This window comes from Triturus cristatus, chromosome 7 (genome assembly GCF_964204655.1).
Source record: "Triturus cristatus chromosome 7, aTriCri1.1, whole genome shotgun sequence".
Lineage (NCBI taxonomy): Eukaryota > Metazoa > Chordata > Amphibia > Caudata > Salamandridae > Triturus > Triturus cristatus.
The window spans coordinates 867,373,158-867,397,986 of NC_140590.1; the positions used below are offsets into that span (position 1 = coordinate 867,373,158).

The 24,829-nt window shown below is 48.3% G+C and overlaps 1 protein-coding gene across 2 annotated transcripts in view; it reads left to right on the forward strand.

Annotated features, from left to right (window-relative positions):
* APBB3 (amyloid beta precursor protein binding family B member 3) overlaps positions 1-21,769 on the forward strand; it is a 293,244-nt gene extending 271,475 nt beyond the window's left edge. For both annotated transcript variants that reach the window (XM_085617816.1, XM_085617817.1), the window contains exons 12-13: positions 15,127-15,312; positions 18,252-21,769. In XM_085617816.1, the coding sequence (XP_085473942.1) occupies positions 15,127-15,312; positions 18,252-18,479 (414 nt within the window). In that variant the 3' untranslated portion in view covers positions 18,480-21,769. The remainder of the gene's footprint in view (positions 1-15,126; positions 15,313-18,251) is intronic.
* Positions 21,770-24,829: the final 3,060 nt, after the last annotated feature.

The window sequence follows — 24,829 nt, forward strand, 5'->3', positions numbered from 1 at the left end:
GAGACCTGGGGGAACGCTGGATGGTGGTAAATTTGTGTGAGCCCGGTGATGCCACTACTTTCCCACCCCAAAATGTGTGCAAAAAGTGATTTCTTCAGCAAAAATTGAGGTTTGCAGGGGATTCTGGGTAAGGAAACGTTGGGGGATCCACGCAAGCCATACCTCCCTGGAAGCCGCCGGGTGTCTAGTTTTCAGAAATGTGTGGGTTTGGTAGGTTTCCCTAGATGGCCGCCGCGCACCGGGCCAAAAACCTAAGTGACCCCCCCTTGCAAAACCAAGTGGTTTTGCGATAGGCCATTTTGATGTCGCCACACTACGTTTTGGGCCCTTGCCTGCCGCGGGTACTTGGGCCTCCCACACAAGTGAGGCACCATTATTACCAGGAGACCTGGGGGAACGCTGGGTGGTGGTAAATTTGTGTGAGCCCGGTGATGCCACTACTTTCCCACCCCAAAATGTGTGAAAAAAGTGATTTTTTCAGCAAAAATTGAGGTTTGCAGGGGATTCTGGGTAAGGAAACGTTGGGGGATCCACGCAAGCCATACCTCCCTGGAAGTCGCCGGGTGTCTAGTTTTCAGAAATGCGTGGGTTTGGTAGGTTTCCCTAGATGGCCGCCGCGCACCGGGCCAAAAACCTAAGTGACGCCCCTTGCAAAACCAGGTGGTTTTGCGATAGGCCATTTTGATGTCGCCTCACTACGTTTTGGGCCCTTGCCTGCCGCGGGTACTTGGGCCTCCCACACAAGTGAGGCACCATTTTTACCGGGAGACCTGGGGGAACGCTCAGTGGGGGTAAATTTGTGTGAGCCCGGTGATGCCACTACTTTCCCACCCCAAAATGTGTGAAAAAAGTGATTTTTTCAGCAAAAATTGAGGTTTGCAGGGGATTCTGGGTAAGGAAACGTTGGGGGATCCACGCAAGCCATACCTCCCTGGAAGCCGCCGGGTGTCTAGTTTTCAGAAATGCATGGGTTTGGTAGGTTTCCCTAGATGGCCGCTGCGCACCGGGCCAAAAACCTAAGTGACCCCCCTTGCAAAACCAGGTGGTTTTGCGATAGGCCATTTTGATGTCGCCTCACTACGTTTTGGGCCCTTGCCTGCCGCGGGTACTTGGGCCTCCCACACAAGTGAGGCACCATTTCTACCGGGAGACCTGGGGGAACGCTGGGTGGTGGTAAATTTGTGTGAGCCCGGTGATGCCACTACTTTCCCACCCCAAAATGTGTGAAAAAAGTGATTTTTTCAGCAAAATTTGAGGTTTGCAGGGGATTCTGGGTAAGGAAACGTTGGGGGATCCACGCAAGCCATACCTCCCTGGAAGCCGCCGGGTGTCTAGTTTTCAGAAATGCGTGGGTTTGGTAGGTTTCCCTAGATGGCCACCGAGCACCGGGCCAAAAACCTAAGTGACCCCCCTTGCAAAACCAGGTGGTGTTGCGATAGGCCATTTTGATGTCGCCTCACTACGTTTTGGGCCCTTGCCTGCCGCGGGTACTTGGGCCTCCCACACAAGTGAGGCACCATTTTTACCGGGAGACCTGGGGGAACGCTCAGTGGGGGTAAATTTGTGTGAGCCCGGTGATGCCACTACTTTCCCACCCCAAAATGTGTGAAAAAAGTGATTTTTTCAGCAAAAATTGAGGTTTGCAGGGGATTCTGGGTAAGGAAACGTTGGGGGATCCACGCAAGCCATACCTCCCTGGAAGCCGCCGGGTGTCTAGTTTTCAGAAATGTGTGGGTTTGGTAGGTTTCCCTAGATGGCCGCCGCGCACCGGGCCAAAATCCTAAGTGACCCCCCTTGCAAAACCAGGTGGTTTTGCGATAGGCCATTTTGATGTCGCCTCACTACGTTTTGGGCCCTTGCCTGCCGCGGGTACTTGGGCCTCCCACACAAGTGAGGCACCATTTTTACCGGGAGACCTGGGGGAACGCTGGGTGGTGGTAAATTTGTGTGAGCCCGGTGATGCCACTACTTCCCCACCCCAAAATGTGTGAAAAAAGTGATTTTTTCAGCAAAACTTGAGGTTTGCAGGGGATTCTGGCTAAGGAAACTTTGGGGGATCCACGCAAACCATACCTCCCTGGAAGCCGCCGGGTGTCTAGTTTTCAGAAATGCGTGGGTTTGGTAGGTTTCCCTAGATGGCCGCCGCGCATTGGGCCAAAAACCTAAGTGACGCCCCTTGCAAAACCAGGTGGTTTTACGATAGGCCATTTTGATGTCGCCTCACTACGTTTTGGGCCCTTGCCTGCCGCGGGTACTTGGGCCTCCCACACAAGTGAGGCACCATTTCTACCGGGAGACCTGGGGGAACGCTGGGTGGTGGTAAATTTGTGTGAGCCCGGTGATGCCACTACTTTCCCACCCCAAAATGTGTGAAAAAAGTGATTTTTTCAGCAAAATTTGAGGTTTGCAGGGGATTCTGGGTAAGGAAACGTTGGGGGATCCACGCAAGCCATACCTCCCTGGAAGCCGCCGGGTGTCTAGTTTTCAGAAATGCGTGGGTTTGGTAGGTTTCCCTAGATGGCCACCGAGCACCGGGCCAAAAACCTAAGTGACCCCCCTTGCAAAACCAGGTGGTTTTGCGATAGGCCATTTTGATGTCGCCTCACTACGTTTTGGGCCCTTGCCTGCCGCGGGTACTTGGGCCTCCCACACAAGTGAGGCACCATTTTTACCGGGAGACCTGGGGGAACGCTCAGTGGGGGTAAATTTGTGTGAGCCCGGTGATGCCACTACTTTCCCACCCCAAAATGTGTGAAAAAAGTGATTTTTTCAGCAAAAATTGAGGTTTGCAGGGGATTCTGGGTAAGGAAACGTTGGGGGATCCACGCAAGCCATACCTCCCTGGAAGCCGCCGGGTGTCTAGTTTTCAGAAATGTGTGGGTTTGGTAGGTTTCCCTAGATGGCCGCCGCGCACCGGGCCAAAATCCTAAGTGACCCCCCTTGCAAAACCAGGTGGTTTTGCGATAGGCCATTTTGATGTCGCCTCACTACGTTTTGGGCCCTTGCCTGCCGCGGGTACTTGGGCCTCCCACACAAGTGAGGCACCATTTTTACCGGGAGACCTGGGGGAACGCTGGGTGGTGGTAAATTTGTGTGAGCCCGGTGATGCCACTACTTCCCCACCCCAAAATGTGTGAAAAAAGTGATTTTTTCAGCAAAAATTGAGGTTTGCAGGGGATTCTGGCTAAGGAAACTTTGGGAGATCCACGCAAACCATACCTCCCTGGAAGCCGCCGGGTGTCTAGTTTTCAGAAATGCGTGGGTTTGGTAGGTTTCCCTAGATGGCCGCCGCGCACCGGGCCAAAAACCTAAGTGACGCCCCTTGCAAAACCAGGTGGTTTTACGATAGGCCATTTTGATGTCGCCTCACTACGTTTTGGGCCCTTGCCTGCCGCGGGTACTTGGGCCTCCCACACAAGTGAGGCACCATTTCTACCGGGAGACCTGGGGGAACGCTGGGTGGTGGTAAATTTGTGTGAGCCCGGTGATGCCACTACTTTCCCACCCCAAAATGTGTGAAAAAAGTGATTTTTTCAGCAAAATTTGAGGTTTGCAGGGGATTCTGGGTAAGGAAACGTTGGGGGATCCACGCAAGCCATACCTCCCTGGAAGCCGCCGGGTGTCTAGTTTTCAGAAATGCGTGGGTTTGGTAGGTTTCCCTAGATGGCCACCGAGCACCGGGCCAAAAACCTAAGTGACCCCCCTTGCAAAACCAGGTGGTTTTGCGATAGGCCATTTTGATGTCGCCTCACTACGTTTTGGGCCCTTGCCTGCCGCGGGTACTTGGGCCTCCCACACAAGTGAGGCACCATTTTTACCGGGAGACCTGGGGGAACGCTCAGTGGGGGTAAATTTGTGTGAGCCCGGTGATGCCACTACTTTCCCACCCCAAAATGTGTGAAAAAAGTGATTTTTTCAGCAAAAATTGAGGTTTGCAGGGGATTCTGGGTAAGGAAACGTTGGGGGATCCACGCAAGCCATACCTCCCTGGAAGCCGCCGGGTGTCTAGTTTTCAGAAATGTGTGGGTTTGGTAGGTTTCCCTAGATGGCCGCCGCGCACCGGGCCAAAATCCTAAGTGACCCCCCTTGCAAAACCAGGTGGTTTTGCGATAGGCCATTTTGATGTCGCCTCACTACGTTTTGGGCCCTTGCCTGCCGCGGGTACTTGGGCCTCCCACACAAGTGAGGCACCATTTTTACCGGGAGACCTGGGGGAACGCTGGGTGGTGGTAAATTTGTGTGAGCCCGGTGATGCCACTACTTTCCCACCCCAAAATGTGTGAAAAAATTGATTTTTTCAGCAAAAATTGAGGTTTGCAGGGGATTCTGGGTAAGGAAACGTTGGGGGATCCACGCAAGCCATACCTCCCTGGAAGCCGCGGGGTGTCTAGTTTTCAGAAATGCGTGGGTTTGGTAGGTTTCCCTAGATGGCCGCCGCGCACCGGGCCAAAAACCTAAGTGACCCCCCTTGCAAAACCAAGTGGTTTTGCGATAGGCCATTTTGATGTCGCCTCACTACGTTTTGGGCCCTTGCCTGCCGCGGGTACTTGGGCCTCCCACACAAGTGAGGCACCATTATTACCAGGAGACCTGGGGGAACGCTGGGTGGTGGTAAATTTGTGTGAGCCCGGTGATGCCACTACTTTCCCACCCCAAAATGTGTGAAAAAAGTGATTTTTTCAGCAAAAATTGAGGTTTGCAGGGGATTCTGGGTAAGGAAACGTTGGGGGATCCACGCAAACCATACCTCCCTGGAAGCCGCCGGGTGTCTAGTTTTCAGAAATTCGTGGGTTTGGTAGGTTTCCCTAGATGGCCGCCGCGCACCGGGCCAAAAACCTAAGTGACGCCCCTTGCAAAACCAGGTGGTTTTGCGATAGGCCATTTTGATGTCGCCTCACTACGTTTTGGGCCCTTGCCTGCCGCGGGTACTTGGGCCTCCCACACAAGTGAGGCACCATTTTTACCAGGAGACCTGGGGGAATGCTGGGTGGGGGTAAATTTGTGTGAGCCCGGTGATGCCACTACTTTCCCACCCCAAAATGTGTGAAAAAAGTGATTTTTTCAGCTAAAATTGAGGTTTGCAAGGGATTCTGGATAAGGAAACGTTGGGGGATCCACGCAAGCCATACCTCCCTGGAAGCCGCCGGGTGTCTAGTTTTCAGAAATGCGTGGGTTTGGTAGGTTTCCCTAGATGGCCGCCGCGCACCGGGCCAAAAACCTAAGTGACCCCCCTTGCAAAACCAGGTGGTTTTGCGATAGGCCATTTTGATGTCGCCTCACTACGTTTTGGGCCCTTGCCTGCCGCGGGTACTTGGGCCTCCCACACAAGTGAGGCACCATTTCTACCGGGAGACCTGGGGGAATGCTGGGTGGTGGTAAATTTGTGTTAGCCCGGTGATGCCACTACTTTCACACCCCAAAATGTGTGAAAAAAGTGATTTTTTCAGCAAAATTTGAGGTTTGCAGGGGATTCTGGGTAAGGAAACGTTGGGGGATCCACGCAAGCCATACCTCCCTGGAAGCCGCCGGGTGTCTAGTTTTCAGAAATGTGTGGGTTTGGTAGGTTTCCGTAAATGGCCGCCGAGCACCGGGCCAAAAACCTAAGTGACCCCCCTTGCAAAACCAAGTGGTTTTGCGATAGGCCATTTTGATGTCGCCTCACTACGTTTTGGGCCCTTGCCTGCCGCGGGTACTTGGGCCTCCCACACAAGTGAGGCACCATTTTTACCGGGAGACCTGGGGGAACGCTGGGTGGGGGTAAATTTGTGTGAGCCCGGTGATGCCACTACTTTCCCACCCCAAAATGTGTGAAAAAAGTGATTTTTTCAGCTAAAATTGAGGTTTGCAGGGGATTCTGGATAAGGAAACGTTGGGGGATCCACGCAAGCCATACCTCCCTGGAAGCCGCCGGATGTCTAGTTTTCAGAAATGCGTGGGTTTGGTAGGTTTCCCTAGATGGCCGCCGCGCCCCGGGCCAAAAACCTAAGTGACCCCCCTTGCAAAACCAGGTGGTTTTGCGAGAGGCCATTTTGATGTCGCCTCACTACGTTTTGGGCCCTTGCCTGCCGCGGGTACTTGGGCCTCCCACACAAGTGAGGCACCATTTCTACCGGGAGACCTGGGGGAACGCTGGGTGGTGGTAAATTTGTGTGAGCCCGGGGATGCCACTACTTTCCCACCCCAAAATGTGTGAAAAAAGTGATTTTTTCAGCAAAATTTGAGGTTTGCAGGGGATTCTGGGTAAGGAAACGTTGGGGGATCCACGCAAGCCATACCTCCCTGGAAGCCGCCGGGTGTCTAGTTATCAGAAATGTGTGGGTTTGGTAGGTTTCCGTAAATGGCCGCCGAGCACCGGGCCAAAAACCAAAGTGACCCCTCTTGCAAAACCAGGTGGTTTTGCGATAGGCCATTTTGATGTCGCCTCACTACGTTTTGGGCCCTTGCCTGCCGCGGGTACTTGGGCCTCCCACACAAGTGAGGCACCATTTTTACCGGGAGACCTGGGGGAACGCTGGGTGGGGGTAAATTTGTGTGAGCCCGGTGATGCCCCTACTTTCCCACACCAAAATGTGTGAAAAAAGTGATTTTTTCAGCTAAAATTGAGGTTTGCAGGGGATTCTGGGTAAGGAAACGTTGGGGGATCCACGCAAGCCATACCTCCCTGGAAGCCGCCGGGTGTCTAGTTTTCAGAAATGCATGGGTTTGGTAGGTTTCCCTAGATGGCCGCCGCGCACCGGGCCAAAAACCTAAGTGACCCCCCTTGCAAAACCAGGTGGTTTTCCATAGGCCATTTTGATGTCGCCTCACTACGTTTTGGGCCCTTGCCTGCCGCGGGTACTTGGGCCTCCCACACAAGTGAGGCACCATTTCTACCGGGAGACCTGGGGGAACGCTGGGTGGTGGTAAATTTGTGTGAGCCCGGTGATGCCACTACTTTCCCACCCCAAAATGTGTGAAAAAAGTGATTTTTTCAGCAAAATTTGAGGTTTGCAGGGGATTCTGGGTAAGGAAACGTTGGGGGATCCACGCAAGCCATACCTCCCTGGAAGCCGCCGGGTGTCTAGTTTTCAGAAATGTGTGGGTTTGGTAGGTTTCCCTAGATGGCCGCCGAGCACCGGGACGAAAACCAAAGTGACCCCCCTTGCAAAACCAGATTAACTATTGTTCCTACAGCGTGAGAATTTTGGAATAATATTGCAAAGAAAATGTGGCAGACATTTTGAGGTTTGCAGGACATTGGGGAGACATCACCATGAACTCCCATGGGTTTTCAACAATATCTACAGTTGGTGGGTTATTCTTGCATGGAAAGTGTACCTTGGCAGAGAAACTAAAGACAAAGATTCCAGCACAACCATCTATTCCTCAAACACACACACATACTGGTTGGATTTGGCTCGAGGGCGAGTCATGGTTCAGTGTATTACATTTTATTAACAAGAGATTTCACAAAAATGAAATGCACTGTCAATAATTAAATTCACAAAAAACCAAACCAATGACTCGCAGCTCGTGAGCTGTAAAGCCACGTCAAGGCACCAACCACTTTACAGGCCATTCACACACCTTTCATACGTGATACAAACAAGACCAATCGCACCACCAGGCACAAAAGCAACACATTACAAAATTCACCAAAAAGGGACAAGGTGCACCCTGCTTCAGAAAGACAAATATTACTGCACAGCCATCTAATCCGCAAGCACACACACATACTGGTTGGATTTGGCACGAGGGTGAGTGATGGTTCAGTAGATACAATTGTATTAGCAAGTGATTTCACAGAAATGAAATGCACTGGTAATAATTGAAAGGGCGAGAAACTGAACCATTGACTCACAGCTCGTGAGCTGTAAAGCCACGACAAGGCACCAACCTCTTTACAGGCCATTCATACACCTTTCATACGTGTGAGACATACAAAACCATTCACACCGCCAGCCGCGGGCCCATCACATAACAAAACTCACACCAGCACATAGCGCCATTGAAGGGCCCATCACTTTCACACGGCCACAATCCAGACACAGCAACTACACAGGCTGATGGATTGCGTGGAGTGGCACTCAGCTAGCAGTGTGTGTAGTGACCAGCAGAAAGTCACTACTCACACACAGCCAGCCGAGCACCAGTCCACACACACCGCTAGCCAAACACCAGTCCATGCACACCGCAAGCCAAGCGCCAGTCCAGGCACACCACCAGCCAATCGCCAGTCCAGGCACACCGCCAGCCAATCGCCAGTCCAGGCACACCGGCAGCCAATCGCCAATCCACGCACACCGCCAGCCAAGCTCCAGTCCACGGACACCACCAGCCAAGCACCAGTCCGCACACACCACCAGTCCACGCACACCGCCAGCCAAGCACCAGTCCACGCACACCGCCAGCCAAGCACCATTCCACGCACACCGCCAGCCAAGCTCCAGTCCACGCACACCGCCAGCCAAGCTCCAGTCCACGCACACCACCAGCCAAGCTCCAGTCCACGGACACCACCAGCCAAGCACCAGTCCACACACACCACCAGTCCACGCACACCGCCAGCCAAGTACCAGTCCACGCACACCGCCAGCCAAGCACCATTCCACGCACACCGCCAGCCAAGCACCATTCCACGCACACCACCAGCCACGCACCAGTCCACGCAGACCGCCAGTCCATGCACACCGCCAGACCACGCACACCGCCAGCCAAGCACAATTCCACGCACACCACCAACCAAGTGCCAGTCCACACACACCAACAGCCAAGCGCAAGCCTACACACACCGCCATCACATTTAGGATTTTTTTAGAAAAAAATAAAAACAAATCGTAAATAGATACAAATCTTCTAACAGAAAAACAGCAACTAAATACATTGCACTAACACCAACCTTGAAACAGAATCAAATTATCCAAAGAATACAGACCAGGCAGTTGACTTTACCACTCATGAATGCTCCCAAAAATTATTTCGCGTGTGGTACGCTCTAAAACAAGCAGGGAGACACAGTGCAGGATGAGAAGGACAGTCGGGGCAGTACATACGACTCTCCTTCCGCAAACCTTTTCGCCAACAGACTCTACATCTCCTACTGGGAAAATCTTTTGCGGGTGTGGGAGGAATGTGATCTGGAAAGTGGCGTTCTTTCAATCTAGCAACATCCTCCACCAATCCAACTCTAGGAACACTTGCCTGTTCCACTACAACAAGGCTGCCTATTACAGACTCCTGAAACTTAGCAAAAGTCATCTTTGACTCAGGGCAAGAATCCTGGAACACAACAAAAGCATTAAACATTGCCAAGTGGAAAAGATGGATAGCCAACTTCTTGTACCAAATGTAAGCCTTACGAAGAGCAGTGTAAGGTTCCAACCTCTGATCTACTCTGTCAACACCACCCATGTGCCTATTATAGTCTAAAATGCACACAGGTTTGCGCGCTTCAGCGACCTGACCCCAAACAGTCACAGGTGCAGTGCTTTCATCATGGATGGTAGTCAGCATGTAGACATCTCTCCTGTCTGTAAACTTCACAGCAAGAAGCTCCTGGCAACGCAACGCACTGCACTATCCCCGCACAAGCTTTTGACAAACAAGTTCTTTCGGGAAACCTTTACGGTTAGAGCGGATTGTGCCACAAGCAAGAGTGTCCACTTTGGCCAATTCCCTGAACAACCGCACACCAGTGTAGAAGTTATCTACATATAAATGGTGGCCTTTGTTAAAAAATCCTCTACCAAGTTCCCAAACAATGTTCTCAGTCACTCCAAAAGTGGACGGACAACCAGGGAGGTTAATCCTAGATTCCTTACCGGTGTACACCCTGAAATTAGAGACATATCCAGTCCTACTGTCACACAGCATATACAGCTTTATTCCATAGCGTGCCCTCTTACTAGGAATGTATTGCCTAAAAAACAAGCGGCCCTTGAACAACACCAAAGACTCATCCACTGCAATTTCTTTCCCAGGGGCATAAATCTCAGAAAATCGATCAACAAAGTGATCAAGGACAGGCCTAATCTTAAAAAGACGGTCACAGTCAGGGTGATCTCGTGGCAACGCTAAACCATTATCAACAAAATGCATCATCCGAAGCAGAAGCAAATACCTGTCACGAGTCATGACTGCCGGAAAAATAGACGTTGCCATCAAGGGACTGCTAGACCAATATGAAGACATTGATGGCTTCCTTAGCAAGCCCATCAAAAAAGTTAAACCCAAGAACTTCTTCATCTCTTCAACATTTGTGGGAGTCCACCGGGTAGCTCTAGAGTGTGGCTTAAGACTGGCACTGTTGTCCCTCAAAAACTGTTCGGCATACAAATTAGTCTGCTCAACAATCTCTGCCAAAAACACATCGTCCATAAACAACTGAAAAAAATGTACCGGCAAAAATGTTTCAGTATTCACTCTAGACCCTGGAACACCAGTAAACTCTGGCAATGCCGGCTGCACCATGCCAGGGGCAACCCAGAGGTCATCACTTTCAAAGGGAAGCCTTGCAGCCCCAAACTGCAGCCCAGATGCCTCTTGCCGCAATACACCAATGGGAAGCCTTGCAGCACCAGGCTGCAGCGCAGATGCCTCTTGCCGCACTATCGGCACATCAGTCTCCTCCTCTAACACAGGCACTTCATCCGCACTAAGAGTATCTTCATCATCCGATGACTCCATATGGAGAGACAACTCACTGCCAGAATCATCCCCTGCCTCCTCTCCCTCAGATGCAGAGTCAGTCTCTGAACCAATATCAGAGGAAGACTCAAACAGCAAACCAACAACCTGCTGAGCAGTAATCCTGCGGCTAGCCATTATACTTTCTAAGATAGAAGACTGCACAAACAAGTAAACAACAACCAACAATGTGCCAACCAAGTAAGTAAAGAAATGTGTACTTTTATCACAAAGATCAATGTACTAAAAAACTATACAATTCAATTACAAGAGACAGCTGCACTCACCAGAAACCTACTCTGCAGTGACACAGCAAAAACCAACGATATCCAACTAGAAAGAAGAAAAAAAAAACAAATTACTCACAAGACAACAAAATACACATCGAGCACCAATGCAAAAAGTTTTTGACACTCAAAAAACAAACATACTGCTATTATTACACCATTTGCAAAAAAAATTCATGCAGAGAAATCAAACACATTTACATTGTACAAAAAAGAGTCTCTTACCAAACTACACAAACAGCAGAACCACCATAACAACACGGCAAACTGAAAAGAGCAAAAGCCTTCACCTAGAACAAAAAAGTAAAAAAAAAAAAACATTACTATTGCAATTCACAAAAAATAAAACAATAAACATTACAACATGCTATGTTACTACCCAAATGGTCAATCGGGTTATGTTCCAGGTGGGGCAGAAAACAGCAGGAAAAAAAAAGGCTACTCTGTCCCGGGGCCGGTGGGCCAAATACATATTACAAAAATTGCCCCCTGGAAGCGACACTTGCCAAAGGGGTCACTTCCATTTTTATTTACACTAATTCCCTGGAGTCTAGTGGGCTTTTCTGCCCCCCCCCTGGGGCCAGACACGGAGCGAAAGTCGACCGATCTGCCCCCAGGGGGGGCAGAAAAGTCTTCCAGAAAATTATGCCCCCAAGGAAGCGACCCTTGCCCAAGGGGTCGCTTCCCAAATGAACAAAACAACATCCCTGGTGTCTAGTGGGCTTTTCTGTCCCCCCCTGGGGGCAGAAAGGGACCGAAAGTGGACCGATCTGCCCCCAGGGGGGGCAGAAAAGTCTGAGCATAAATGTTTCCCCCTGGGAAGCGACCCTTGCCCAAGGGGTCGCTTCCCATATCAAAAAAACGACATCCCTGGTGTCTAGTGGGCTTTTCTGCCCCCCCTGGGGGCAGAAACGGACCGAAAGTGAACCGATCTGCCCCCAGGGGGGGCAGAAAAGTCTGTGCAAAAATTATTCCCCGAGGGAAGCGACCCTTGCCCAAGGGGTCGCTTCCCATCTCACTATAACGACATCCCTGGTGTCTAGTGGGCTTTTCTGCCCCCCCCCCCGGGGGCAGAAACGGACCGAAAGTGGACCGATCTGCCCCAAGGGGGGGCAGAAAAGTCTGAGCAATAATTATCCCGCAGGGAAGCGACCCTTGCCCAAGGGGTCGCTTCCCATATCAATATATCGAAATTCCCTGGTGTCTAGTGGGCTTTTCTGCCCCCCCCCCCCCGGGGGCAGAAACGGACCGAAAGTGGACCGATCTGCCCCAAGGGGGGGCAGAAAAGTCTGAGCAATAATTATCCCGCAGGGAAGCGACCCTTGCCCAAGGGGTCGCTTCCCATATCAATATATCGAAATTCTCTGGTGTCTAGTGGGCTTTTCTGCCCCCCCTGGGGGCAGAAACGGACCGAAAGTGGACCGATCTGCCCCCAGGGGGGGCAGAAAAGTCTGCGTAGTAATTATCCCCCAGGGAAGCGACCCTTGCCCAAGGGGTCGCTTCCCATAACAATATTACGACATCCCTGGTGTCTAGTGGGCTTTTCTGCCCCCCCCTGTGGGCAGAAACGGACCGAAAGTGGACCGATCTGCCCCCAGGGGGGGCAGAAAAGTCTGTCACAAATTCTCCCCCAGGGAAGCGACCCTTGCCCAAGGGGTCGCTCCCAAAATGGCCAAATACGAGATCCCTGGGGTCTAGTGGGGGCATTCCTGTCCCACGATCGCGACGCTGTGCGCGATCGTGGGACAGGAATGCCCAGCATTGAGACATCAGGGGAGAGGAAATACTCTTTCCTCTCCCCCGATGCCTCAAGGCCTCGCAATTCCCCCCCCCCCCCCCCGCCACACCGGAGCCAAACACCTACCTGCTCCTGTTGGACGCGCTGGAAGAAATGAATTCCAGCGCGTCCAACGCTTCCTGATGACGCCGGCGCGCGCTGTGCGCGCTGACGTCATCAGGAAGCATGGGGGGGCTCGGGGTGGCAGCGGAAACTCTTCCGCTGCCATCCCCCTCTGTGGGGGCACGATCGATGCCCCAGGGGGGGAGCGCCAGCGCTTCCCCCAGGGGCTGTGCTCATGACGGAGCGGTTCCGTCATGAGCACAGCTCAACCGATGCTCATGACGGAACCGCTCCGTCATGAGCATCGAAGGGGTTAAGAGCCTGTGAGGCTCCAACGCGGTCCACAGTGTTCACAGAGCCTTAAAGGCTCCTTCTGGGCATATTGTGTAAAGAGCCTGTGAGGCTCAACGCCTGGCCCCCTCATTTCTTTAAGAGCCCAGGGAGGCTCCACGCAGGTGATATGTTTTAAAAAGGCACAGTGGTGCCCCAGCCTTTTTCCAGCTGCCCAGCACTTAGTGGGCAGCTGCAACGTGTAGGCTGTGCCCAGTTGCTCCTGCCTTGACTGCGTGTGCAGTCTTGCCCTGACTCTACTGGACACAGGGTGTTTGAACCCCTGCAAGGCCAGTTGGCCTAGGGACAGTCACAGGTGGTGACTTATGTGGGTTGGGCGCAATTGTGTTTTCCTGCACCTCTGAATGTGTTTTTATGCGTCATGTGCCTTGTTCTTACACCGCTGAATGTATGTTATGCATCATGTGTTTTCCTTCCCTACACCTCTGAATGTGTTGTGATGCATCATGTGTAATGTGCTTAGACCCCTACAGGTATTGTGATACTTAGGTGGTTGTTTTTCTCCTAGTACAGGTGGTGCTAGTGAGGTCCTGGTTCCCTGCGCAATATTCTCCTAAGGTGGTTAGGGTTGCGTAGGTGGTGCTTACCTGTTCCCAGTGGTTACTGGTTGTGCGCTACATTTTCTAATTGGTGCTACAGTGATTATATGTGCTATGTTCTAAAGTGATATTTCTACAACGTGCTAGTTCCAAAAGTGCTTATTCCTGACAGTGGTCCAGGTGGCCCTGTCTTGTACATATCCCCTGTAATTTCTGCACGTGCCTGTTGGCACATTGTAAAGTGTGTTTTTTTATCTAATGTGTTTTGGTATAATACAAAGGCTATTTTTATATAATACCTTGTGTGGAGTTTCCTTTGTGGTGGGTCTTGGGTGTTGTTGCTGGGTGCGCGCGCAAACGCTTTACACATTGCCTCCGGGATAAGCCTGACTGCTCGTGCCAAGCTACCAAGGGGGTGAGCAGGGGTTATCTTTGGCGTGTAACTCCCCAGCCCTGACTAGAGTGGTGATTTCTGCCTGGCTTTGGCGCAAGCCCTAGCCAACCAGAAATCGCCATTTCTAACAGTTATTATATGAGATGCGGATCCTTAGCTTAGCCTCTAAGTGCCTGACTGCCCAGCGGCCATGACTCTGGTAGAGCCATGCCGTCCAGGTGCCTTTCTAATTTCATGTTGGCATTAGCAGTGACCTGACCATCCACATGGAGTTACCATCAGAGTAATTTCAGACTATTAAATCGGAAATAATTTCTAAATGATTTAATTTAATTAAGACAATGTGGGGGCTGAATGACCTTAACCACATTTGAACCCAGCCTCTTGAAAGGAAAGGCATTGCTCAACCAGGCCAAAAACAACAGCAGGTAAATGCACCAGGAACTTGCAGCTGAAAAGTATTTCTATGCAGCCGCGGTCGGTAGTAGGAGTAACTGCAGGGCGGTGACGTGGGGAGGGGGAGGGGCAGGGTGGGGGGTAGTAAACTATGGATTACGGAGGTTTACAGGTAAGTTAACATATAAATTAATAAAACGAATTTCGTTGCGTGCACTGCATCACATTTGGGGATGCAGTGCACGCAACGAAATTCGTTTTATTAATTTATATGTTAACTTATCTGTAAACCTCCGTAATCCATAGTTTACTACCCCCCACCCTGCCCCTCCCACTCCCCACGTCACCGCCCTGCAGTTACTCCTACTACCGACCGCGGCTGTTTCTATGTTATCCCCTGGACATCTCCATTGTTTAACAATTTGGTTCGAGTTCTAGAGCTTCTAATTTGTGGTTTAAAATATTGAAATGACTTTAATTTGTCAGTGTCTTAAGGTGACTTTCAAATGGAGACTGGAATCCCCAGGGCAAAGGTGCTCCGGCATCTGTGGTAACCTGGACGTCCTGTGTGCAAACATTGGAAGGGGGTATGGTCTGTCAGGCAATTATCTATGTGCATTTTCGAATATTCATTTTACATGTTATTTCATTCAGGAGGATGACGATGGAGATCTAATCTGGGACTGTCAAGTCCGCTATGTGACCTTTATTGGCGTTGGGAAGGACCCCCGAACCTTTGCATTGATTGTGGATGTGGGGAACCAGCGATTCCAGTGCGCGGTCTTCTGGTGCGAACCTGACGCAGGAAACATCTCTGAAGCTGTGCAGGCGGCTTGCATGGTGAGTATATCCTGTGCCAGATGTGAGTGTGAATTATCGATGAGCTAATTACAATCTAAAGTCCTGATATGTACAAGCCCCCCACCACCGGTAGACCAGCTGTATCCGGGATAGGATCTACACTTGAATGCCTTTCACAGTTCTGGCATGTGTTTTTGAGACCTTTGGTGGAAGAAATGCCTACTTTCCTCGAGGATACAAAGGATGTGCTAAACCTCATCAAGGACATACCTCTTGACCCGGACAGGAAGATACTCATTAGCTTGGATGTTTAGTCACTATACACTAATAACCCACAGGAGGCCACCCTTGAGGTGATAGACAGAATCCTAAATGAGACAGTGTGGGAATCAGTGACACCACATGAGTTATCCTTGACTTGGCACATCTAGCCCTAACTCAGAACTATTTTGAGTATGGAGGAGAATTCTTATATGTGCATGGGACATCAATAGTGAGCCCATTCACTCCCAGCTTGGCATGTCTGTATGTGCACTCCTTCGAGTCTGAGTAAGTGCTTCATCCCTCTAACCTGTTTAGGGCACACATCAAGTTGTGTAAGCGCTACATAGATAGTGTGCTGCTAATCTGAAAAGGGAGTAAGGAAGATTCCTTGTCCTTCTCACATTGGCCCAACACACTGAACTTCCAACTTAGATTCACCATTACTATAGGTGGATTGAAATTGGCCTTCTTGGGCCTACAAATAACTGCTGATGACGGCCTTCTGGGAATAGAAGACAACTATAAAGAGACTAACGGGAACAACCTGCTCTGCTTTGAGATCCCTATGTGAGAACCTCCCAGTGGATCAGTTCTTATGTCTGAGACAAAAAATTTCAAATTCAAAGGACTACAAGGCCCATGCAAAGAGACTCACTGAGAAGCTAGCAGAAAGATAGCAGCCTCCTCGTCTCATCAGAAAAGCTAGTAAGAGAGCCCTGGGTTTAGCAAACCTATGTACTTCTTCAAAAGAGCCAGCAATTTGAAAGATATACTGGTACACACACCCAAGGCACCAGCAGCAGATAACAGACAAACAACACTCTGGGGCACACCAACATCAGGAGGACATTCCCCTTGCGGTAACGGTAGCATGTGCTCCTTCACCAAGAGGATGAAGGAAGTAGATCTAGGGCTCAACCCATAACGGAGACTGAAAAACCTGTCCAACTGAAATTGCAAAAATGTAGTACACATCATAAGGTGCCCTTGTAATCTACTGTATGTAGGGATAACATAAAGGAGAGTTAGAACGAGAATAATGGAACACCTCAGCACTGGATGCCACAAAACTGACAAAATACTTCATTGAGAAGGGACACAGTGACAGAGACCTGGAATGGTGCGTTATTGAGAAACTGAGACCAGTATAAGAGATATGACTCTGGTGCACAATACATCTGCGCAGTCATAGTACAATGGAACTAGAACCGCACCATTTACGGTCCCCTGACACTACACCTATGTCTTTGCTGATCTAAAAAAAAAATTCAATTATGTTGCAGCACATATCTGTTAATGCTCTTAGCTCTTATTTAATCTTAATGAGATGAGCAGATGAGTCAAATCTCGTTTGAAATTTAAAATGCTATCCATTGCCCACCGGGCCCTTTATGGTCTGGGTCCTATTTATTTGCGTAAGAGGTTTGCCTTTTACACTCCAGGGAGACAGCTGCGTTTGTCTGCTCAGCTTTTGGTCCAGACCCCCAGGTTTAATCGCCAAAGACTGGGGGGGAACTCCTTTGTTCGTAAAGCGGGTCTTGCCTGGAATCTGTTGCCCTTAGCTCTTCGGGCTACCCAGGACCCTCTTTTGTTCAAAAGAAAATTAAAAACTTTGCTTTTTTAGTTTGATTGGTGTGCATTTCTTCTTTCTCTTTTCCGTAGCTAGCGCCGGGACACTTTCGAGTAGCTGTGCACTGTATAAATTAAAGATAACATAACATTCTCCTCCCATTTGAGCTCACATGACTTTGCATTCTGAGACTTGTAGTTTTGCTTTTAACATTGCACATATAGCCTACAAAATCTCAGTATTCGAAATTCTATTGACTAAGAAGCCAGGACTGTGTGAAGGTCTCATACATTAGTCAGAGTCACATGGCAACTATCGCTCTGTATTTATTGTGGGGGGCGTAAGAGATGTTGCAGTTGGGGGGAAAACCAACTAAACTAGTTGTCCCCGCAGTGATCATACTTAAAGTGTAATAGCAAATGTTCCCTACGGGTTGTATGTGAGTAACATGGATGCCACAGTTTCCTCTTCTGTGACAAGTGATTAGAAGGGGAAATGTATCAAATGTTGCAGATGTCTTTAACTTTCAACAATCTATGCTGTAGAAATGAAATATAATATGAACTATAATATGTTCGATTATAGTTGACACAGTTCATATGCAGTTGTGTGTCAGTGAATGAACAACAATTTAGTTACCGGGTACTTTGCTTTTTTTTTTAGCCTTGCCTCCAGCCCTGCCCTCACACTCACCTACCCTGCCTCTCGTGCATTTGAACCACGCCCTTTCCTTGACTATGGCATGCAGCCCTTGCGAAAGGCGGTCAATATGTGAAGCCGAACCCCCAGTCACCACCTGAAGACACAGATACGGGGTGGCCGCTCTACCCTTCTCGTAGGTCCCCAACTGGCCATTGCCCTTTCCCTCCATAAAAAGCCCTCAATTAAATCATTAGTTTGGTCACTGTTTGGCGCCATTAAGCCATTCATCCGGCAGGTACCTCGCGCCAAACCCGCCTTCAGCAGCAGACACAGAATGAGCCTGTCATTCATTTAGTTAGCCAAGCTATTTTGCTACAGCCAGAGATGACGCACTTGGGCACTGTGGTTTTCCAGGCATGAACAATAATATTGAACGCGGTTGTATGAGCGGGATGAACCAATAAAGCTCTTAACTTCTCTCCCATTATTTATTTCCTCTCAGGTCCAGTACCAGAAATGTCTGGTGGCCACAACGTCGCGCGCAAAAGCCAGCTCCCACGCCAGATCTTTCCTGAAGATGAAGCGCGCGGCCTCCGTGGACTCTCCGATAACCCCTTTCGCCTCCGCCGGCCACCCCATGCAGAAGGGCATGGGCGCCAGCCGAAAAAGGGGAATGAAGGCTATCTTCGAAGCATTCAAACAGAAGCATTCAGTGGTGCACACCCCTTAGGAGGAATTAGACACCTGCCACTGCCCTAGGGGCCGGTAGAGGGTGCTATCGTCTCTGATTGCTAAATAATTTGTGGACATTTTTCAGCAGGTTCGGTAGTGTTTTCATTAAGAAGGGCAGAACTGGGACATTGCAGTGGTCGCGTGTTCCTGCTGCAAAGGAGAACACGTCATCGAGGATAATGACTTTATGGATGGAAAGCAGACAGCATAAATAATTCAGCATAATTGAAGTGGGTAGTTTTACTGATCGATAAGGTCTTAGGCATTCTAGGGAGTAGTGATTACAAACTGGCTGTACGGTTGCTGTGTATCAGGTGTAATTTATTGTAAAAAACTGATTACGGATATTGCTCTGCAAGGCACCTGGGCGGAGAGTCCAGTTTTCCAGAGGTGTGAGGTTGTACATACAGTGCATATTAACGAGGCGAAGCTCCGAGGCCAGGCAAAGGAGCAGGCGATGTGCAGACACAGGAGGGCACACTGGAGCAGGCAAGGGAACTCACAGAGAGCAGGCAGGGGACGTCTCCCAGGAGCAGGTAAAGAAAGAGGGTCACACAGGAGCTCACAGAGTGGAGCAAAACTTTCAAGTTTGGAAAATTCTTGGGAGTTAGAACTAGTCAACAAATATGTATGATAACAGGAATAGATTTTGATAGGTATTGACATCAATTCAACGATAAAGCATTCAAAATGAATGTACAGTTATTAAAATAACCAGAAAACCTCAACAAGGTAACCAAATGGCTGACAACAGCTGTGGAGTACCTCTCTGATGGGTCCAATGTGGCTCCGCTGTTCAAATGAAGGCGTCTGTGGGTGGGCTCCCGAGGGATGCTTTTGCTTTCTGGAGCCCTGCAGCTCCTAGAAGCCGCTCTGCAGAAGCAGAACTCTGAACAGGTGTGCATTTAGAGATCAGGCTCTAGCCCTCCCCCATGAGTGACACTACAGATCAGCCAAGCCTCGAAATGCGTGAGACTCACCCGCAGGGAGTGAGAGTAGATGCCTGCCTTCCAGTATCCCTGTGCCTTAGCGAGTTGTAAGGTACTCTCAGGTGTGTTTTGGGAATTCCGTACCCCACGGTCCTGAGCCAGGATCTAGCGGGACCCCGCCCTGCTGTTCACCAGTATAAGTAGGTGTTGGCAATGCACGGAGACATATCGAGCATAACGAAGGATGCTGCGAGATCAGAAGAAACACACTTCTAAAAAGGAGCAGCATAAAACAAACTATTTTCGACCCTTTCTCGATCAAACCATACAAATAACCCCCAAAACAGAGGAAAACAAGATTTTTTTAATGTGATCTTTTTATTGTACTGCCCCATGTCGCCGGTCGGGGTTAGGCTGGGTTTTCTAAATGTTATACTTAAATAAGAATCACGACCTCTTATGATTATGTGATCTTCTCCAGCAGTCGGTGCAGCATCATGGCAAACATTTAAATAAACGCCATGCAAAACTGAAGAAAAACACATCCCACAAAAAGCGTTCCAGGGTGGTGCAGGCAGTTTACCGTGTGTGCTATTGACTAGTGAATCCTCGCACTAAGCAGGTAGAAGCTGGGCGGCAATTAATCTGCATTCAGTACTAAAAATAAATATATATATTTATTTCTGCAGATGACAATTTGGAATTAATGTAGGCGGCTGAGTGGGTAGGCGTCCTTTTTAATGGCCTGAATGTCAAAGCTCTGAAGTAAACCAAGATGATTCAGCGCCATCTAGTGGCGGTTGGGTGGACTGCGGCAACATTTCAACGTGCTTTGGTCCTGCTCACCGAGGATCTTCCACCGCGAGACACAAACACAAATGTTGGCATGAGCTGTTGTAAAGTACGTAAAGGTGGCTGAGCCAGGAAATTAACAGGGAGGGCTGAGCCACATCCGAGCAAGTGGGACACTGGTGGCTGGCTGGCTCTTAGAGCTCAAGCACGAGCCGAGCCAGCAAACTATTTGGCAAGTAAATCAGGCAACAAACATAATGTAAACAAAGTTTCACATTTCAAAAACTTCTCTTGTAAAGTGGAACCGTTTCATTGGTAAATTACTTTATATTGCTGTACTGTGAATCATTTGCTATAAGTGATTATTTCTTAAGATAAACGTAGAAACATTCATGCCACCACTCGCCCCGCCCTGACAACGATGCCCGTGGTGAACCAAGCGGTGGCCCGGGTGCCATCTGCCTCCTAAAAATTGCTCATGTACAAGAGAGGATTTGGTATAGCGAGTATCCCAAAGCGATGTAGTTCAAGCGGCTATCAAACGGGCTGATGAAGGAAAAGGAGGCGCAGTAAAATAAAATAATTGCGTAGGATCACACAGGGTGTTCAATTGAGATAAGGAAGCCGCAACTGATCACAGGGTTCCTGGATTCACGCTGCGCAATTCAATAATTGGACTTTTAAGTTTCAAAGCAGTGCTTGCACTGTGAAAGCTTGCTGCATTTTAAATGATCCCTTCGGGATAGGTGGAGGCAGCAAGACGGCAGGAAAAGGGGGTCGGGACGCTGGTTTGTACAACGGGGCAAGAGGGTCGGCGGCAGGGCAGGCAGAAGCTGTTTGAAGGCTCGGCTCGTTTGAGCTCGACGGCCCAAGAGGACCTCGAGCTGAGCCAGGCCAGGCTTTTGGTTCAAGCCTGACTCCAGCCCTCAGTGGATCGCCCTCCTCTAGAAGTTCATAGATAAATCTGAGTGGCTATGAACAAAAAGAGCCTTTAATCTAAGTTACCATCTGTTCAAGGCGATCTCTCCGGGCCTTAAGGCTTATTGGCATCTCACTTGCTTATGGGGGTCTGGTTTCACACTGAGATCCCAAGTTTCCTACACTTCCAGACCACACCCCGGTCCCAAACAATGTGAACCATTACAGAAAGACTTAATAGCTTTAGAAATAGATGACTATGCTTTTGGTATTAGACGATTAATGGTCATAAGTAAGATTCTGTAGTTATCTTTACATTATATCGTTTCAGTGAAGTTTAGCATTCTTATGGCTTTTGTACTTTGAGTATTACGTATTTAAAGACTTTCTGTTTGTAGGCTTAGCTAAACAAGAACTGAGCATTACCCGATACCTTCGGGTCAAGTTCACGCTATATAAAACTCCATTAAAAAAAAAAAGCGAACTAACGCCTCAGTGGCACATAACCGTGACAGGTACATCCTTTACAAGGAAGAATGAGTAATTGGACTCACACTGTCCTTTGGTCACTCCATCCATTATGGCAGCGGGCCTCAACCAGTCAAGGGACCTCTTCCTGGGGGGGGGGGGGGGCTCTAAAGATATCCATGGGCACGATTTTGCTAAAATACTTAGGGAAATGTAATTTCGAAACGGAAATCTGAAAACTATTGTATTGTTGGACATGCTAAATATGTCAATAGGAATAATATTTATTGTTAAAATTTCATGGACGCTATAGGTCCATCGACCCCAAATTCCTGGTATGCGTTTTAATTTCCTCTCTTGCAGTATATCAGTAATTATACACACTGTATTTAGTGTAAGAGACAAATGGAACACAGTGGGTATTTTTCATACGTCCTTCAACAAGGGCCCCACATGGTATCAGTTCAAAGTTTGTCTTGCTAGCAGTGTTTTACATTGCATATATTTATTGTGATAAATATAAAAGCACTCAAATGTAAATTAACAACTACAGGTTAACGCCTGAAACGGCATTGTAATATTTCTGGTTGCTCGAAAAATAACGTTTGATATAATAACTATGAGAAAATAGTTCTTGGGGAGGAGGCAGGTGTTTGCTGGCAAAATTCTGTGATAAATCAGCATGAAGAGGTTTGGAGGCCACTACATTATGGGTGTGAGAAAAGAGACTGTAACATTTTTGAATTGCCTAAAAGTCATCTATAGATGATCTGCAGGAAGGTGTATTTGGGAGAAGAAACTAAACATGCAGATGAGGATCGCATTTGGAGGCAAAAACATAAATATCTTATTTGTATTATGGGAATATGTTTAGATTCAATATAGGCTCAGTGTTTTTTAGTCTGTAGTTTTGCAAAGGGAAGAATAGCAGATAGCTCATCAGGGTGACGCAGTTCACTATGTAAAGTCTTTATACATTTTTTTAAAAAACAGGTCAAGTCCCTATAGAAGAACAGGTTAGTACTCGAAGCAGTGATTTCATGTTTTAGGATAGTGCCAGAAGGGTGTAGTTGTGTCAGGGGCACAGCTAAAAAGGATTGCCTAAACCCAGCTCGCTTATCATAGAAGCAGAGAAAAGAAAAGAAGGCATATGTTAGTTAGTTCTAGACTTGGGCACATGGCACAGGTTTGATTCTCTCCAGAGGCCTCTCTCTATTTTGCATACCTTATGAAACAGCTGAAGGATTAAGGCAATGGTTGCCTGATTCAAGTATCTCTGGAATAAGAGAGCGCTTAAAATCATGGGACAAAACCGGAATTGCGTAAATCTTGGCAATGATAGATCACTGACAGAAACTGGCTAGAGCTACCTAGTGAGAGACTGGGGCTTAACCAAGCATTAGACTGGGGCTGAACACAGCCTGGAAATGGCCACAAGAACTTGCTTTTTATATAGTGAGTGCCCGCACAATCCCTTCTACGTATGAAGCGGTAAAGAATAGGTCTCTTAGACGTAGAGAAGCTAAATTGATCAATCCTCCTTACCAGGATGTGAAATTGTGGCCTAAAGCTCACACGCAACTGTGAGTAGTACGTGTTTACCTCACTGCGCCACCTTGATGGGCGATTTGCTTAGTGTGTTATGTTGCAGAATATTAGCCACCAGAAAATAATGTCCCTTATAACCTTTGGTCCTGTTTCAAAATAACTCAGCCTCCATGCCCAGAGCAAAATCTACAACTTCAATTATATCGGATATACAACAGACTTACTTTACTTTTCACAACTTGAGAACTTGGCTTCTCACGAAAAAGTATTTGTAGATTTCATTGGGGAAACTCCAACCCAGGACATTGCAGGCCTTAGAAAAAATGTTGCCGCGTAGGCTGAGCTCTCCCATGTAGACGCTTGGTAATCTGTGGCTCAGAGTCAGGCCAGGACCAAAACAAGTCCTGGACAAAAAAGTTACAATCATCCATAAATTACACCATGTGAGTGAGCGTAGCGAGTGATCCAGCACCCACACATACCCTGCCCAAGAGGGTGTGTGTGAAGAAAGATCAAATGTGGAAATTTCTCCCCCAAAGAACATTTTTGAAAAAATGATGCAAACTGTGCAAGTTGCTGTCCAATTTTCCAAATATATAAGCTAAGGGCTTTCACGGCTGGATCGTGGCAGCTGATCCAGCCCACGAGAGGCCTGCTAGCCAGAATTCTCGAATAACCAGTTTCGACCTGCTTGAGACTAGATTGGGAGCTATAATGCTGGGATTGCCTCACAAACTATTCACACTGAAGCCAAGGCATTCACTACTTTATGCAATTTGGAAAATATTAGAAGAATGACATAGATACGTAAGTATATTACACAAGTTATGGGTTTGTGCTCTTAAAACCACTGGGCCTGGGAAAACACAAAACAAAAACCGGTGCTAAGTAACTAAACTTTGTTATTAAGTTTTACTATTAAGTATAAACAAATATTTATGTATTCAACTGTAAATAATAAAAAGGGTACTGAAATTCATATACAACGAATGAACCTTGAACTGATTGGAATCTCTCTGGGACATCTCACTACCTCACATTTTGGTGACCTCCTGACTGGCAAACTGCCTCATGTTCTAGAAGGAATGACACAATAGAGACATATGATGGAGGCAGAACCTAGTCCTAGATTTTGATAGCCAAATACAAAGATTTTAATGGTTGCCACCCACACTTCCCAGAATGCATCTGGACTGGAACTGAAAGGCCTACTCCAACACTTTTTCGAAAGAATCCCTTATTTCTTAATGCTGGTTTTCAACCATTATTTTACATGAAGTAAAAATAGAATGCACAAGTAATAAAGGTTACTCCAAAAAGCGACACCCTATTTCTAATATTAAGATTACTCGCACTCCTAAAGAAGTAAATGTCAACATCTGTGCACCATCCTCTGATCTATTGTGAGGCTGCCCTACCACCCTCTTATGTATTTATCTTGTTTTGTGTATTTGTGTTCATCAGCATGTGCACACTCTCTTTTTCATCATGTAACGTGAATTACTGAGTCTCTTTATTCCACTTTCTAGCATTCTTAACTGTGCATAAATTGGGAAACAAACTTTAACACTAGACTGCTCTATTCTTCGGCAAGTACTGCTCGGCAAACACATACTCACATTATTTCCTTTATAGACTTACTGCAGCAAGACGTACAAACATTGTACTAAATCGTACAAAATGAAACCTTGGA